Below are 19,319 nucleotides of genomic sequence, written 5' to 3'. Positions count from 1 at the left end.
AACTAGGACCTGTGGGACCTGCCTTGTTGATAGTGTTGTTAAGAAGGCAGAGCATTACTTTAGTATAGACAGACTTCTCCCCATCTTAGCTACTACTGCATCAGTATGTTTTGACCATGACAGTTTACAATACAGGGTTACTTCAAGCAGTTTAGTCACCTCAACTTGCTCAATTTCCACATTATTTATTTCAAGATTTAGTTGAGGTTTAGGGTTTAGTGAGTGTTTTGTTCAAATACAATGCATTTAGTTTTAGAAATATTTAGGGCTAACTCATTCCTTGCTACCCACTCTGGGTGTGGCATATTTCAAAACACTTCCACGGTAGGATACACATAAGTATCAAAAGGGTTTTCTAGTTTAGGTAAAAGTATGTCCTCAGTCCTCAGTACTCTCTCCTCTGTGACCCGGAAACCAATAAGTGGTCGAGGAGTGTGTCAATTTGTTAGTAGGCAAACAGAAGTGTCCTCCCTTCCTCAATAGCCACCGTTCATCAAGGATATTGATGTGTATCCTACCATGGAAGAGTTTTGAAATCTGCCACACCCTCTTTGAATCAGCTTTTGTTTTATCAGAAGAGAAAAACATGCACACGTTAAATGCATTATGGTATGTTAATTGCTTAATTAACTCAGGAACCACACCTGTGTGGAGCACCTGCTTTCAGTATTCTTTGTATCCCTCATTTACTCTGGTGTTTCCTTTATTTTGGCAGTTACTTACAATGTGTTATAAGTTTACCTTTCCGTTGGTCAGCACCTCTGTGTCTATTAAGGGTTGTGAGTCAGCTTCTGCTTTGTATTGTTCTGCCGAGAACAGAGTTGGGGTCAACTCAAATTGAAGGCAGTCAATTTAGGAAGTGATTTGAATTGAAAAACTTAAATAGCTTCTTCTTTCAGTTTATTGAAAAGTAATTGAAAAATACATGCAATTTTTTTCAATTATTGAATTATTGCGTTTACTTCCTGAATTGACTGCATCCAAGAAACCCCTTATGTGTCTGCTATGCTGCATTCCTTTGTGTTATAGATCTATGGTGTTAGTTAGCTCTGCTCTTCCCAGCATGGTGAAAGTGGAGCCCTGTGTGTGTAGACTGCTGGAGCTGCAGTGGTAGACTAGATTGTTGTTCCAACAGCTGATTCGATCCCTCTCTCCCTCTGAGCTAGCCTCTCCCTGGCTATTTATGGCAGATTCCCCGCTATCAAAGCTCCTCTCTTCAGCCCATACATGGTTGCTCCTGTATGAAGTTACCACCACGCTGCTTTTGGCACACAGTCCTCCTCAGCACAGTCGTGGAAGCGCGCAAGGCCGGCATCGCTCTGCTTCTTAGTGTGAGACAGTCAGAGGCCTAATGTTAGTTGTTAGAATGGACATTTTGAAAATCCGGCAGGCAGGAACAGAGGACCGGTTGATGGATTGCTGGACTAGTTTAGAGTAGAATCAAAGGAAGTTAGAATTGAGAACTTTTGGAATAGTTTTAAGAAGAACCACCTGTGGACTATTGCTTATTTTTTACTACTCCTGTTTATTTTCTGTCTCTCCTCTTGTCCTCTTTCACTCCCTCCCTAACCCCATTCCCTGCCCACCTCTCCTTACCCCTCTCACCCCTCTCGTCTTTTCTCTGCTGTGTCTACTTCTTGGACTGATTTATTTGGCACAGCTTTTTCCAGAGCGGTCTGGAATGCACTGTTCTATATTTGTCAGCTGCTGAAGCTATCTTCTCCATCGTGGATGAGGCTGAATCCTGGTGCTCCTTTGGGAAGGTGTGGACCCTAACCCTAACCCCGTCACACCAGCACCACCTCCTGCCTCCTCACCACTGATAAGACTACTGGCCTCCCAGGACTAATAAGAAACTTTTCCTTCCTTGGCTTCAAAACCCTGAAGTAGTTTTTTTTTCAGGACAGGTGGACTTCACTATTGTGGTGTTGCACCACCATATCAATCACCTGCTGAGAGTTTGAATGTAGTTGGAACCAAGGAAAAGTAAGTGAATTTACTTCCTTTCTCTTATTGTTTACTTAAGACTTGCTAGTCTTACTTTGTGCTATTCATCTTTCAATGTTGATGTGAATATGTATGATTATGGATATGTATTGAGTCATTCATAGGATTAGTAAAGTGCTATCTTGTCATTTTTAAGTGCTCTCCCATTTAGCCTGGGGTTAAGAGAAAAGGGAACACTACTGTCTACTGCAGACTGCAGATCACACCACTGTAAACCCCAAACCCACTGTATGGGGAGTCGTGCCTTACCTCAGTCATGCCTTACCTCAGAAGGCATCAAAATAGATTTTATGTAGGCTAACATGTCATCAGTCACCTGAATCTCTGGGTTATAGTCTCAATATATACCCTGACTACATCTAGATATATAGCCTGTGGTGTGTTGTGACTCTCAGACAGAAACAGGATTTGCTGTAAATCTATTTGTTGCTGTCGTGTACTAGTAGGGATCTGCATCTTTCCCTTTCAAGGTGATTCGATACATGGGCTCAATATGATACAGGAACGATGTGTCATAGTTTGAAACAATGCGGTGCGATTCGGTTTTATTAGAGAACTAATCGATTTGGTTTGATGCGATAACAATTCAATGCACTAACTAACATTTGCTGCATAAACATATTCATTATTTAATCAGATGGAGCTCATGAGCTGGGCCTCTCTGAGCTGACGCGTGTGTGTAAATGATGTATGTCTATGGTGTATGTACTATGTGTGTGTGTGTGTGTGTGTGTGTAAATGATGTATGCCTATGGTGTATGTACTATGTGTGTGTGTGTGTAAATGATGTATGTCTATGGTGTATGTACTATGTGTGTGTGTGTGTGTGTGTGTGTAAATGATGTATGCCTATGGTGTATGTACTATGTGTGTGTGTGTGTGTGTGTGTGTAAATGATGTATGCCTATGGTGTATGTACTATGTGTGTGTGTGTGTAAATGATGTATGTCTATGGTGTATGTACTATGTGTGTGTGTGTGTAAATGATGTATGTCTATGGTGTATGTACTATGTGTGTGTGTGTGTGTAAATGATGTATGTCTATGGTGTATGTACTATGTGTGTGTGTGTGTAAATGATGTATGTCTATGGTGTATGTACTATGTGTGTGTGTGTAAATGATGTATGTCTATGGTGTATGTACTATGTGTGTGTGTGTGTGTAAATGATGTATGTCTATGGTGTATGTACTATGTGTGTGTGTGTGTAAATGATGTATGTCTATGGTGTATGTACTGTGTGTGTGTGTGTGTGTGTGTGTGTGTGTAAATGATGTATGCCTATGGTGTATGTACTATGTGTGTGTGTGTGTAAATGATGTATGTCTATGGTGTATGTACTATGTGTGTGTGTGTGTAAATGATGTATGTCTATGGTGTATGTACTATGTGTGTGTGTGTGTGTAAATGATGTATGTCTATGGTGTATGTACTATGTGTGTGTGTGTGTGTAAATGATGTATGTCTATGGTGTATGTACTATGTGTGTTTGTGTAAATGATGTATGTCTATGGTGTATGTACTATGTGTGTGTGTGTGTAAATGATGTATGTCTATGGCGCATACTATTTAGGCACCTGATTTGAGGAATAAAGGAGACTCGGCATCTACCACTCCACTATCACTATCTGATTAGGGGGGGGGGGGGGGGGGGTCAATGTAGCCTATGTTCCCCCCCATCACCCCACGTTGGTTCTGAAATCACCATCATTACTCACTAATTAATTTGTTATTTTTGCAGATTAAGTGCTTGAGCTAGTAATGTATCAATATTTACCATTTGTAAATTAGATAGGACGTAAACAATGACTATATAGCACAACTTTGGATTTCAACCCCATCTCAAAATCAAATGGTTTTGACCATAAACCCCATTCAGCAGGTATAGCCAGAAGAGACATGTGTCTGTTAACCCTAAAACACAATTTTCAACAGCACATAGATAACAATAACCTAGCAAATTACATAGGATGTCACTCAACTAATAAAGCCCAATATCACGCAAGCCATTTTAGCATTTGAATGCTGAAGGTGCCGCGTAGATGTGCAAGATCAGTAACATAGGATTTCCACCACTTCCGAATTAGCCAGACGAAGTACCGCCCCCATACATTTTCAACGGGGAGAACGCGGAGCAATGCGCAGGAGATCGTGGGACGGTGAGCGGAGCTGTAGAAAAAGTTCAGCTCTGCTCTATGCCACCGCTGCCGTTAACCAATCAGGTGAGAAGCAAATGTTTGCTTGAAGATCTTCCTTTCATTGGAACATACTATAGTTTCTGCCTGGCATTAGTTCCAGGCAAGGACAACCAAAAAATATGGAGGAAAGCCAATCATCGCTGTGTCTGGTTTTCCAATTCTGTATGATTTTGCTTTGGTACAATAGCGACAAAATCATAAGGTCAATGGCATGGAAGAGGATTGCAGAGGTTGTTTGTTTGTGCTGCTAGCTAGCTATGAACGTCAAGCAGCCTAAAAACTGTGATCAAAGCCACCAAATTGTGAAATTTGTTTACCAAAGGATATACATTACCAGTAACACGCAGTATAACATGGTAAAATGAACTCTTAGTGTATAATTTACTATCTGGTAACTTAGCATTATGATTCTGAAATGTAATAGCTTATGGCTCTTTAATTATACTTGTGTCATGACATTGATCATTATAGTTTACTTCCTGTAAAATACATAGGTCTACATGCAAATTAATGGGTACTTTGGGTAAAGGAAATTGTGGCGTTGACTTGCAAACATTGTTGTGCAAATCTCTCTTTACCCTTCATCAACACCAACACCTCTGTATTCTGCCCCCATGCCATTGACCTTCTGATTTGGTCTCTATATTCTAAAATCATCTTCAGCAAATGAACAAGGTAGAATTAAAATGCTCTCCACCCCACATTATTTTCCTTTTTTATATTTTTAATTAGCCTACAAGTTGCCAGCTCCTTATTTTCATGTACCTAGAGTACAAGGGTTGGATATGCACTAAACAATTTAATGTCAGAAAAATAATGTTGAAAATGTGCCTTATGGTTAGCCTAATATACATTATCTAATAGTATCATTTTAAATTGAGAACATACACAACTGTTCAAAAGTCTGGATACACATACTCATTCCAGGGTTTTTCTTTATTTTTAATATTTTCTACATTGTAGAATAATAGTGAAGACAGGCATGTTACATGTAGTAACCAAAAAAGTGTTAAACATCAAAATATATTTGAGATTCTTCAAAGTAGCCACCCTTTGCCTCGATGACAGCTTAGCATACTCTTGGCATTCTCTCAACCAGCTTCATGAGCTAGTCAATTAATTTAAATTAACAGGTGTGCCTTGTTAAAAGTTAATCTGTTGAATTTATGTCCGTCTTATTGCATTTGCGCCAATCAGTTGTGTTGTGAAAAGGTAGGGGTTGAATACAGAAGGTAGCCCTATTTGGGAAAAGACCAAGTCCATATTATGGCAAGAACAGCTCAAATAAGCAAAGAGAAACGACAGTCCACCATTACTTTAAGACATGAAGGTCAGTCAATCTGGGAAAATTTCAAGAACTTCGAAAGTTTTTTCAAGTACAGTATTAAAAAGCGATGTGATGATACTGGCTCTCATGAGGACCGCCACAGGAAAGGAAGACCCAGAGTTACTTCTGCTGCAGAGGATACGTTCATTAGAGTTACCAGCCTCAGAAATTGCATCCCAAATAAATGCTTCACAGAGTTCAAGGAACAGACGCATCTCAACATCAACTGTTCAGAGGAGACTACGTTGATCAGGCCTTCATGGTCAATTTGCTGCAAAGAAACCACCACTAAAGGACACCAGTAAGAAGAAGAGACTTGATTGGGCCAAGAAACCTGAGCAATGGACATTAGACTGGTGGAACTCTGTCCTTCGGTCTGATGAGACCAAATTTGAGATTTTTGGTTCCAACCCCCATGTCTTTGTGATACTCAGAGTAGGTCAACGGATGATCTCTGCGTGTGTGGTTCCCACCACGAAGCATGGAGGAGGGTGTTATGGTGTGGGGGTGATTTGCTGGTGATGTATTTAGATTTCAAGGCACACTTAACCAGCATGGCTACCACAGCATTTTGCAGCGATACACCATCCCATCTGGTTTGCGCTTAGTGGGACTGTTATTTGTTTTTCAACAGGACAATGACCCAACACACCTCCAGGCGGTGTAAGGGCTATTGGACCAAGAAGGAGCGTGATGAAGTTCTGCATCAGATGACCTAGATGACCTGGCCTCCACAATCGCCCGACCTCAGGTGAAATGGTTTGGGATAAGTTGGACCGAAGAGGGAAGGAAAAGCAGCAAACAAGTGCTCAGCATATGTGGGAACTCCTTCAACCAGGTGAAGCTGGTTGAGAGAATGCCAAAAGTGTGAAAAGCTGTAATCAAGGCTCTAGGGTGGCTACTTTGAAGAATCTCAAATATAAAATATATTTTGATTTGTTTAACACTTTTTTTGGTTACTACATGATTCCATATTTGTTATTTCATAGTTTTGATGTTTTCACTATCCAAACTTTTGTCTGGTACTGTATATGACAGTTACGCCATCATACTGTAGGCCGATGGCTGCATTGGGGATGCATGCCATTATGACAAGCTGTAAAATGTGTTCACATGGCTGATATCCTGAGACAGAGTGACAATCAAATCAAACCGTTTGGAGAGCTCACAACTGGACAAAAAGCTGATGTTAATTTGAGAAAGCAACACAGAAGCACAGACAAATTACAGACAGATCCCATTCACACATTTTTATTGCAGAATTGTGATCTGTGATGAAAGAACATTGACACTAGTTCATCTTGAAAAACGTTTTAAAGTTAACAGTTAACACAACTTTAAACACTTCACTTCAATGAATCAACATTGAATGCATCAGCATTGAATTAATCAGCATATAATTTAAAAATGTACAAATAATATAACTTGTTTGTAATTGTAATACATCTTTAGTAAGTAGGCTATTATTACTAAAGCATACTTTCGGGTGAACAAAAAAGTTCATACCAGAGGTGGCCAACTTGCTCCACTCCCTGATCTACTGTATGAGCAGACTTCAATTACAGCCCAGCAGTAATGCACATTATTATCAATTTAAGTTTTACAAGTTGAATCAGGTGTGTTAGTGCTGGGCTGGAACAGAAGCCTGCACACCCAGCATACCTCTAGGAGAAAGATTGGCCTGCTACAGTTTTAATATACATTTGTAGCCTATATTGTTTGTGGCTTTTAAGTGTAATGTTGTATACATCATTTCCTAACTTAAGTACAACCCATGGCATAGAAGGAAGTGCCAGCAGTCACTTGGGACATTCACTGAGACCTCTTCATCTGCAGACAGGCTTTCACAGCTTTCCATATCTGAGGACAGACATCACAAAGACACGGACTTCATTATATTACAATCAGACAGACCTGACTATTATCTTTCTGTCTGTCTTCATATTTTTCCTCTCTAGGTATCAAACTGGATAATATTTTCAAAATGTCATCCCACAACCTGCACTATCTAGCTAGTACACCTACTCCCTTTTGTGACAGCTGGAGAAGAATAACATTGCTGTTATTTACAAATGCATTTGGAGCTTGAGTTTTTAATCTACAATCTTAAAAAGGCCTACATCAAGATAGGTTAACTAGCTGATGATATTTCACTGAGCTATAGTATGTAAAGTTGGCTGGTTAGCTAACAAGCAGCTCATTATCCTACACACAGTGGCCTGCTGTAGCTAACTAGATAGCTAATAATACATAGTTTTTTTAACATTTTCTAAATGTATTTACTTACTTACTTGAATAGGTTCATGCCTACGCCCACGAAGTGGCCAGTCTTTTGGAGCGAAGAGAAGGAGGCAACACTTCTGGTCAAAACTTACAGTAACAGGCCGCATACCTCGCATTTAAAAATAAATAAATAATGTCACCTTTATTTAACCAGGTAGGCCAGTTGAGAACATGTTCTCATTTACAACTGCGACCTGGCCAAGATAAAGCAAAGCAGTGTGACAAAAAACAACACAGAGTTACACATAAACAAACGTACAGTCAATAACACAATATAAAAATGTATGTACAGTGTGTGCAAATGTAGAAGAGTACGGAGGTAAGGCAATAAATAGGCCATGGAGGCAAAATAATTACAATTTAGCAGTAACATTGGAGTGATAGATGTGCAGAAGATGAATGTGCAAGTAGAGATACTGGGGTGCAAAGGAGCAAAAAAATAAATAACAATATGGGGATGAGGTAGATTGGATGGGCTATTTACAGATGGGCTGTGTACAGGTGCAATGATCGGTAAGCTGCTCTAGTAGCTGATGCTTAAAGTTAGTGAGGGAGATATAAGACTCCAGCTTCAGTGATTTTTGCAATTGGTTCCAGTCATTGGCAGCAGAGAACTGGAAGGAAAGGCAGCCAAAGAAGGAGTTGGCTTTGGGCATGACCAGTGAAATATACCTACTGGAGCGCGAGCTACGGGTGGGTGCTGCTTTGGTGACCAGTGAGCTGAGATAAGGCGGGGATTTACCTAGCAAAGACTTATAGATGACCTGGAGCCAGTGGGTTTGGCAACGAATATGAAGCAAGGGCCAGCCAATGAGGGCATACAGGTCGCAGTGGTGGGTAGTATATGGGACTTTGGTGACAAGGGCATCCTGAGTTCATGATTTGTTAAAGCTCATATTACAAAAGTTACCAACACAGATGCATATTTATTTAAAATTGATACTAGGTCATAAACAGTGGATAACAATTGGGGAAAATACTTCACATAGCCTAGGCCCTACAGTACATTGAACTCTGTAAAACCAACATCATGGTACAACCATCAATTGATCTGATGTTCTGTGTGTGTGTGTGTGTGTGAGAGAGATGCTCTGTTGTACTGAGTACTTGTTCAGAAGTACACGGCAACCGTAAGTAAGTATTTCACGGTGAGGTCTACCCCTGTTGTTTTCGGCGCATGTGACGCAACATTTGATTTGAACCACGATGACGAGGCGTTGTAAATGTGGTCCACAAACGTACCGTGGTTTCTTGATATAGAGCATACTATACGCCTATAGTAGCAGAATGCTCTTTGAGCCTCAGGTGTACCTAGTGTGTGAGGAATGTCTTCCACAATCCCAGTCAACAAGATACTGTCCCACATGCCACTATATTCCCTGTACTGCACTACTTATTACGGGCAACCCAAGACTCTCCTTAAAGCTCTCTTATCTTTTTAAGTAGCTACAGTGCCTTGCGAAAGTATTCGGCCCCATTGAACTTTGCGATCTTTTGCCACATTTCAGGCTTCAAACATAAAGAAACTTTTTTAACAAATCAAAAACTGAAAAATTGGGCGTGCAAAATTATTCAGCCCCTTTACTTTCAGTGCAGCAAACTCTCTCCAGAAGTTCAGTGAGGATCTCTGAATGATCCAATGTTGACCTAAATTATTAATGATGATAAATACAATCCACCTGTGTGTAATCAAGTCTCCGTATAAATGCACCTGCACTGTGATAGTCTCAGAGGTCCGTTAAAAGCGCAGAGAGCATCATGAAGAACAAGGAACACACCAGGCAGGTCCGAGATACTGTTGTGAAGAAGTTTAAAGCCGGATTTGGATACAAAAATATTTCCCAAGCTTTAAACATCCCAAGGAGCACTGTGCAAGCGATAATATTGAAATGGAAGGAGTATCAGACCACTGCAAATCTACCAAGACCTGGCCGTCCCTCTAAACTTTCAGCTCATACAAGGAGAAGACTGACCAGAGATGCAGCCAAGAGGCCCATGATCACTCTGGATGAACTGCAGAGATCTACAGCTGAGGTGGGAGACTCTGTCCATAGGACAACAAGTATATTGCACAAATCTGGCCTTTATGGAAGAGTGGCAAGAAGAAAGCCATTTCTTAAAGATATCCATAAAAAGTGTTGTTTAAAGTTTGCCACAAGCCACCTGGGAGACACACCAAACATGTGGAAGAAGGTGCTCTGGTCAGATGAAACCAAAATTGAACGTTTTGGCAACAATGCAAAACGTTATGTTTGGCGTAAAAGCAACACAGCTGAACACACCATCCCCACTGTCAAACATGGTGGTGGCAGCATCATGGTTTGGGCCTGCTTTTCTTCAGCAGGGACAGGGAAGATGGTTAAAATTGATGGGAAGATGGATGGAGCCAAATACAGGACCATTCTGGAAGAAAACCTGATGGAGTCTGCAAAAGACCTGAGACTGGGACGGAGATGTGTCTTCCAACAAGACAATGATCCAAAACATAAAGCAAAATCTACAATGGAATGGTTCAAAAATAAACATATCCAGGTGTTAGAATGGCCAAGTCAAAGTCCAGACCTGAATCCAACTGAGAATCTGTGGAAAGAACTGAAAACTGCTGTTCACAAATGCTCTCCATCCAACCTCACTGAGCTCGAGCTGTTTTGCAAGGAGGAATGGGAAAAAATGTCAGTCTCTCGATGTGCAAAACTGATAGAGACATACCCCAAGCAACTTACAGCTGTAATCGCAGCAAAAGGTGGCGCTACAAAGTATTAACTTAAGGTGGCTGAATAATTTTGCACGCCCAATTTTTCAGTTTTTGATTTGTTAAAAAAGTTTGAAATATCCAATAAATGTCGTTCCACTTCATGATTGTGTCCCACTTGTTGTTGATTCTTCACAAAAAAATACAGTTTTATATCTTTATGTTTGAAGCCTGAAATGTGGCAAAAGGTCGCAAAGTTCAAGGGGGCCGAATACTTTCGCAAGGCACTGTACCTTACCTGTAACGACCCCCCCCCCCCCCCCCCCCCCCCCCCCGCTCGGTGCAGCCGCAGAAGTAGCCCAACCCCTACCCTGCCCTGTCCTATCCCGCTGTCTCTCCATCCTGCCTTTATTAGGAGACAGTGGCAGGCAGGCTGAGTGTTTAGGTTAGCAATGTGCTGCTCTGAGCTGAGCCTGGCCAGGGCCAGATAGAGGCCCATCCTGCTCCTTCAGAACGTTTACTCTGGCTTCCACATGAGAGCCACGTTCCTGCGTTCATTCCTGGCTTGTGTCATTGGAGCTGACATTTTTGGGGCGTCAGTGCAGAATTCTCCCTGGTCTTATATGGGTATCGATGAGCGGAGGATTGAGTTGAAGAGGTGGAGAGACGCACTGAGTTCTGCGGAACATCAACAGAGAGGACAGACTTTCGGAGCAGAGGGGGGTGATGTGTTCAGGGAAGCTCCTGTCCTTAAAATGTGTTTAGTCATGATGGATGATACAGCATTGTGACACACACACACACACACACACACAAACACACACACACACACACACACACACACACACACACACACACACACACACACACACACACACACACACACACACACACACACACACACACACACACACACACACAGCTAAGTCAATTTAGATTAACTGACCATATCTGTCCTGGTCCAAAAATGAATAAATACTGCATTTGAGACCTACACAGGTTAGAAGTTGTGCAACAGGCTCCTTGAGGCCAACTCGTAGAGACGGCATGTAAACCATACACACACGGCTGATCTGCTGACTGCTGTCTAAGTAGCCTAACTTAAACACATTTCCATTTCACATTTCCTGTCATGTAGCAGATTCTCTTATCCAAAATGGACTTAGGGCATTCATCTTAAGATAGCTAGGTGGGGCAACATACATATCACAGGCATAGAGAGTTGTCAGAGCTAGAAGGGGGGGGGGGGGGTCGAGGATTATTTAAGATCATGTTTGAAGGTAGGGCTTCAGATGTTTCTGGAAGATTGGGGTGCCAGGACAGAAAAGGGCTGGGCTGAGAGGGAGGGGTCAGAGGGCCACCTTCTTATACAAAACCCTTAAACACTCAGACATTAACCATTCAAACCCTCTCCCTAGCTCTGTGACTGAAAAGACCAACTTTGAAGCCTTTTACTGCTGAGGTAGACTACCTTCCCCTGCCTCAGCCTGACCCTGTGGTTTAGTGGCAGAGGCCACTTCACACCTTTGTGTTAGGGACCAGGCTGCCAGGGAACAGTTGGACATGGCTGCAGAGAGACAACAGGTTAGAAAAATTGCAGCACTACAACACACTCCACCACTGGACCCTTACTAGGATAAACCTCCACCCTGGACTTCCAGACCGTGCGTTAGTGCGTCACTGACCATACAACCACTATACACTATACACTATTTACTACCAATAGTTCCATCCTTTGTAAAGTTGTGTGTGTCTGTCTTGGGTGTGAAAAAAAGTGTGAATTGTACCCATGTCTCCTGCTGGTCATTATCAGTCCTCTGACCGGGACTCTGACACAGGTGAATGCCAACAGTGTGCAAAGCTGTCATCAAGGCAAAGGTTGGCTACTTTGAGGAATCTCAAATAATCTTTTATATTTTTAACACTTTTTTGCTTACTACATGATTCCATGTGTTATTTCATAGTTTTGATGTCTTCACTACTATTCTACAATGTAGAAAATAATAAACATTTAAGAAAAACCCTTGAATGAGTAGGAGTGTCCAAACTTTTGACCGGTACTGTTCATGTACAATGTTTTGTATACATTATAATAATCATCTACTTCGTCACATATGCATTTTTTTTTTAATCGAGCTTCGCGGACCAGCAGTGAACAGTGTTATCCCCCAAAATATCCTGACACGAGGGGGGCTCAAAAGCACGGTTAATGTGCACTGTCATTCTAGAATCAACCACTATTAACAGTGTCCAGTGTCCAGAGGTTACATTCAGTGATTTATTTTGAAGAAGAAGCCCCTGTGTGCCGTGGGGACTGGGGTCTGTTTTGGATTGTGCGTTTGTGTGATGGGTGTTGTGGCCTTTCGGGAAAAGAGACAGCCAGATGTGCCTGGGGGTGGGGTGGGGGTCGACGGGGTGGGGGGGGGGGCTCACAGGGATCATGTTTGTTGCCGTGATGGCTGCCAGGAAGGTGGGTGAGGAGAGGAAGGAGAGGGAAAGCGAGCACACACACACACACACACAAACACTGGTGGTAAACACTGGGTGACTCTCTCTCTCCCTCCATCAGGCAGCCACTCAGCTAACACGTTGCCTTATTTGGGTTGACTACTGGGAGTGGAGGGAGGCAGGTGGACTCGGGAGGGGCAAGGGTGAGGCAGAGTTAAACTTGTAAACATTGTCATCTAAGCACACGTGGTGCCATTCAAGAGAGACAAATCATGTTGTCTTTATAAATGCAAAGCATTTCCAATATCCAAAAAGACTGTGTTTGTGTATGTGTATGTGTGTGTGTGAGTGTGTGTGTTGCTACACTTTGGTTCTATTTTCATGTTCACTGTGCCTCAGTACAGTGTTGTTCTCTGCAGTGAGTCCAGTCTCCATTAACTCTCAGTGGGTACCACAATAGGCTAGCTCTAATTTGCCAGGCATCGACCCTCTGGTATACTGTACATCTCTGCTAATTCAGGAACAAAGTCTGCTTCTCAAATGGCACCCTATTCCCTATGTAGTGCACTACTTTTGACCAGGCCCCTATGGGAATATACAACATGTATTCTCTGTACACTGAGTGTATAAAACATTAGGAGTACCTTCCTAATATTGAGTTGCACCCTGTTTTTCCCTCAACAGCTTCAATTCGTCTGGGCATGGACTCTACAAGGCGGCGAAAGCATTCCACAGGGATGCTGGCCCATGTTGACTCCAATGCTTCCCACAGTTGTGACAAGTTGGCTGGATGTCCTTTGAGTGTGGTGGACTATTCTTCACACACACGGGAAACTGTTCAGCATTAAAAACTCAGCAGTGTTGCAGTTCTTGACACACAAACCTGTGTGCCTGGCACCTACTACTACTACTACTACTACTAGTACTACCAAAGGCACTTGAATAACTTGTCTTGCCCATTCGCCCTCTGAACGGCACACATACACAATCCATGTCTCAACTGTCCCAAGGTTTAAAAATACTTCTTTAACCTGTCTCCTCCCCTTCATCTACACTGATTGAAGTGGAATGAACAAGTGACATCAACAAGGGATCATAGCTTTCACCGGAATTCACCTGGTCTTTCTAGGTCATGGAAAGAGCAAGGGTTCCTAATGTTTTGTATATTCCCTATATAGGGTGGCATTTGGGACGCAGCCCTACTGTTTGGTATGGCTGCCTATGTCTGTGTATAAGTTTTGGTGTTAGTAGTTGACGCTCCAGATTCTAACTGCTTTGGAAACAGACAGTAGATATTGCCAGAGAAGTAGTGGTAAAGCATTTCAGTAAATACAGTACAATGCAATGAGGATAATGAAATGCAGTTCATTTCAGTAGGGATAATAATGAGTACATATAGTCATGTATACAGGTACAACACTACTGCTGTTGTATTGTGGAATCTTCAGTCGACACATTTAATTAACTAAAAATATGATTCTAAAAAGAAAGAATGCCTAATACATAAACAAAATGTACACAGATGATGGTTACACTATGTAATATTAGTTATATCATTCCTCCCGAGTCCCTGCCCTGTTTGATGTTTTAAAGATGGAAGTAGATGCGTGAGCTGGGGATGATGGGCTCGGAGTCCCTCTCCTCATTAGAGACATCATGTTGGCGTCTGCCTTCTGATTCTTGGATCCCGGGCGATAGGCTAGTGTGTAATTGAACCTGTTTAAAAAAACAGAGCCCACCTAGCCTGGCGAGCGTTCAACCTCTTGGCTTCTTGAATGGAGACCAAGTTCTTATGGTCTGTCTAGATTACGAAATGATAAGGTGCACCCTCCAACCAGTGTCTCCACCCCTCAAGGGCCCACTTAACGTTCGTCATAAGGATCGGACCAAGGCGCAGCGTGGTATGCGTACATAATTTTTTTAAATGAATGAACAAAAACAACAAACAACCAAACGAAACATGAAGCTATACAAACTAGTGCTGACAGGAAACTAAACATAGACAAGATCCCACAACTAACAATGGGGAAAATGGCTACCTAAATATGATCCCCAATCAGAGACAACAATAAACGGCTGTCTCTGATTGGGAACCATATCAGGCCAACATAGACATACAAAAACACTAGATGACAAAAACCCTAGACATACATCAACTAGAGTACCCACCCTAGTCACACCCTGACTTAACCAAAATATATAGAAAAACAGAGAATCTAAGGTCAGGGTGTGACATTAACTGCCAAGAGCTCCCGGTTGCCTACATCGTTGCCTGCAGTAGAGATAATGTGACCCAGGAAGGAAACTTGGGATACAAGGAACTCACACTCTGCAGGAGGCGTCTCAGGACTTGACGGACGTGCAGTATGTGTTCCGGAAGGGTTTTCTAGAAGATCAGAATTTTGTCAAGGTAAACAAAGACGAACTGATTCAACATATCCCTAAGGGTGTCATTGATCAATGCTTGAAAGACTGCTGGTGAGTTCAGTAATCCAAAGGGCATGACTAAATACTCATAGTGACCACTAGGGGTGTTAAAGGCAGTTTTTACTCATCTCCCTCCCTGATTCTCACCAAATTGTAAGCCTTGAGGAGGTCCAGGGTAACGATTCTTGATCGTAATCCGGTTCAGCCCTCTGTAATCGATGCAAGGACACCGACCTCCATCCTTCTTTCCCACAAAGAAGGAGCCTGCACCAGCTGGGAATGTAGAGGCGCGAATGAAACCTGCCTCCAGCGACTCCCGGATGTAATTGTCCATGACTGCTGCTTCAGTGGTCAAGAGGGAGTACAGACGGCCCCGGGGAGGGGTGGAGCCAGGCGGCTTTCTTTCTTACTGAAGGCCTCCCAGAGGGCGAAGTATTCGGGAGGGAGAGCGGAGAAGTCTTGGTCTTCAATGGATGCAGGAGGACACGGCGAGGCTCTTGGTGGGGGTCGAAGAAATTTAGTCTGGCATTCCTTACCCCAGTCCAGTAGGTGTCCCATTGACCAGGAGACTAGGGGGTTATGTAGCGCTAGCCAGTGGTAACCCTAGCATAAGGGGTTCTCAGGAGCAGTGATCAAAATAAATTAAGAGTGAGTGGTTCACCCCAACCTGCAGTAGAATGGGCTTGGTCTGATATTCCACCTCACCGGAGCCAATGGCAAAGTCAGCCACTGGTCTGGCCCCTTGGCAGATGTTGAACAGTCAGCTGGCCACTTCTCGTCCGCCGACTGGGTGGTCGAAGGCTCGTCTCAGCTCGGCAATGAAGACTAATATAGAGCTGCAGGATGGTGGCCGCTGTTCCCACTCCGCCGTTGCCCACGCCAGGTCCTTGCCCGAGAGTAGGGAGATGATGTAGGCAATCATGGCCCGATCATTGTGGAACGAGGAGGGCTGTATCTCGAACACCAGAGAACACTGAATGAGGAACCCCTTGCATCCTCCCGGGTGGCCGTCATACCGCTTTGGGGCTGGGATCTTGGGTTCCCGGTGCAGGTTCCCTGGAGGAACTACAGGGACGCCTGTAGCATTGAGCGAAGAGACTTGTGTATTTGCTCCTCGTGGGTTGGAGACGTGCCGTGGTTGGAGGGAATCGGTAAGAGATTTGGGAGAGTTGTCCTTGCTGACGTCCCAACAGTGCATCTTACTGGGTTATCACATTCCTGATCAGGGTAATCTCTGCTGGGTCCATGTTTGGGAAGAAGCTTGCTATGACGTGGTGAGGTTGAACTCAGGTCCAGAGAATGAAACCAGACAAGGAATCAATGATTAAGGATAAACGTAAATACTTTGCTGAGAAAAGATAACATTAGGATCACAGTAACCAGGAGAAAACACTCAGAGACTCACTCACTCACTCACTCACTCACTCACTCGACAAACACACACAGGGCAACCAAAATCAAGCTTCTGCAAAGTGAACAGCAAACACACCTCTTTTAAAGGGTGAGGAAATGAGGAATAATGAGGAAATAGAAAAACAGGTAATAGAAACACCTGAGTGTGATAATAGTCTCTAGGGCTGTCTCTGCCGCCCTGTGGTGCCAGGAGGAACCATGGCATCGCTTCCTTTTAGGTGGTTGTAGAATTTAACGGCTCTTTTCTGGATTTTGATCATTAGCTGGTATCGGCCCAATTCTGCTCTACATTATTTGGTGTTTTACTCCATACATAGAGGATATGTTTTGCAGAATTCTGCATGCAGAGTCTCAATTTGGTGTTTGTCCCATTTTGTGAATTATTGGTTGGTGAGCGGACCCCAAACCTCACAACCATAAAGGGCAATGGGTTCTATAACTGATTAAATTATTTTTTGCCAGATCCTAATTGGTATGTCAAATTTGATGTTCATTTTATATGGCATAGAAGGCCCTTCTTGCCTTGTCTCTCAGCTTGTTCACAGCTTTGTGGAAGTTTTGTGTGCCTCTCTCTCACTCTCACACACACTATCTCTTTCTCTCCATGCTCTCTATGCCTCTCTCTATGCCTCTCTCTCTGCCTCTCTCTCTGCCTCTCTCTATTCCTCTCTCTCTGCCTCTCTCTCTGCCTCTCTCTATGCCTCTCTCTGCCTCTCTCTCTGCCTCTCTCTCTCTCTGTCTCTCTCTCTGCCTCTCTCTGCCTCTCTCTCTGCCTCTCTCTATTCCTCTCTCTGCCTCTCTCTCTGCCTCTCTCTCTGCCTCTCTCTCTGCCTCTCTCTCTGCCTCTCTCTCTGCCTCTCTCTCTCTCTGTCTCTCTCTCTGCCTCTCTCTCTGCCTCTCTCTGCCTCTCTCTCTGCCTCTCTCTATTCCTCTCTCTCTGCCTCTCTCTATTCCTCTCTCTCTGCCTCTCTATTCCTCTCTCTCTGCCTCTCTCTGCCTCTCTCTCTGCCTCTCTCTCTGCCTCTCTCTATGCCTCTCTCTATGCCTCTCTCTATGCCTCTCTCTCTGCCTCTCTCTCTGCCTCTCTCTCTGCCTCTCTCTCTGCCTCTCTCTCTCTCTCTCTCTCTCTCTCTCTCACTCTCACACACACTATCTCTTTCTCTCCATGCTCTCTCTGCCTCTCTCTCTGTCTCTCTCTATGCCTCTCTCTCTGCCTCTCTCTCTGCCCCTTCTCTCTTCTGCTTCCCCTCCCTATAGTCTTACTCTATGTGTGATGACTTAGACAAGTGGTATTTCTTGTCCATTATTGGACACTGTCTGAACTATTTCATCATTGTGCTGCATTATTGAAACCTGTCCATGTTTCCCACAAGTCTATGCCAGTGTGTGTGTACATGTGGGTGGGGTTGTATGTATCGGGCTCTGTGTGTCTGTGTCTGTGCGTGCGTTTACATCTCTCTCCTGCTACACTCCTCAGTCCTCCTGGCACCGCCCTCCAATCAATTTTCAGCGTTTTTATCACCAGGGCTAATTTCTGTCAGTAATCTGATTAGGGGCTCTGAGCAGCTTTAGCACGCTGCCTCCTGCCTCTCCTCTCTCTCTCTTTCCTCCTCTCTCTTCCCCTCTCTCTCTCTCGCTCTCTTGCTTACACCTGTCTCTCTCTCTCTCTCTCTCTCTCTCTCTCTCTCTCCTCTTGCTCTCCCTCTTACTCTCTCTTCTCTCTTTGTCTGTCTCTCTATCGGCGCTGATCTCCCTGGCTGAGCTCACACACACACCCACGCACACACACACATACAGTGTCTGTCTGTCTTTCAGGCTGCTGGTCTGAGCTGGCGATCCACTCAGTGGGGGAAGGCCTTAATGCTACTTGCCTCGCTGTGTGTGTGTTTGTCTGTGTAGTACCTCACTGCCACAGTCTGTCAGCATCACTGTTGCTGTGACTGTCTGTAAGCACCTCTAGCTCTGGGACAACCTGGGACAACAGGGAGCCTGTCAGCAGCATATGTTCTGTCCGTCTTCAGCCTCCCTACAAACAGCCTCCCTACAAACATGTTCCGGAACCCACGGACCACTAATTATCTGAGCCATGTCAAATACAGTGTTGGTGGGCAAGGTAAGGGCAAGGAGGAGGAGGGGACTCTGGAGTGTGTGTGTGCTAGGCTTTGACTTAGTAGCTAGAACTTATTGACCATTCATAGTAAGGAACTGTCCTTGTGCTGTGCACTGAGTGAGAGATTCCAAGGACATGAGTTACTTTGATTTGAGTTACTTTGATTTGGCACATGCTTTCTCAGGGACTCAACTGGCTGTGTGTGTGTGTGTGTGTGTGTGTGTGTGTGTGTGTGTGTGTGTGTGTGTGTGTGTGTGTGTGTGTGTGTGTGTGTGTGTGTGTGTGTGTGTGTGTGTGTGTGTGTGTGTGTGTGTGTGTGTGTGTGTGTGTGTGCGCAGTAGCACCATTGAATAATGAATCAAGTATCTCTTTGTGCATGTGGACTGGAGAAGTGTACCTGATGCTGTTTCTTTAT

General features: G+C 43.6%; 1 protein-coding gene across 7 annotated transcripts in view; it reads left to right on the top strand.

The window, feature by feature from the left end:
- The first annotated feature begins 1,283 nt into the window (after positions 1 to 1,283).
- The window catches only part of LOC139376360 (supervillin b), a 70,879-nt gene continuing 52,843 nt past the window's right edge, over positions 1,284 to 19,319 (top strand). For 5 of the 7 annotated variants that reach the window (XM_071118808.1, XM_071118803.1, XM_071118802.1 and 2 more), the window contains exon 1: positions 18,834 to 18,907. In XM_071118808.1, the coding sequence (XP_070974909.1) occupies positions 18,844 to 18,907 (64 nt within the window). In that variant the 5' untranslated portion in view covers positions 18,834 to 18,843. Of the gene's footprint in view, positions 1,987 to 18,833; positions 18,908 to 19,319 lie in introns of those variants that run through there. The other 2 variants (XM_071118805.1, XM_071118804.1) reach the window with 2 other exon arrangements.

This window comes from Oncorhynchus clarkii, chromosome 20, assembly GCF_045791955.1.
Source record: "Oncorhynchus clarkii lewisi isolate Uvic-CL-2024 chromosome 20, UVic_Ocla_1.0, whole genome shotgun sequence".
Classification (NCBI taxonomy): domain Eukaryota; kingdom Metazoa; phylum Chordata; class Actinopteri; order Salmoniformes; family Salmonidae; genus Oncorhynchus; species Oncorhynchus clarkii.
This window is presented reverse-complemented; position numbering and strand designations above follow the sequence as displayed.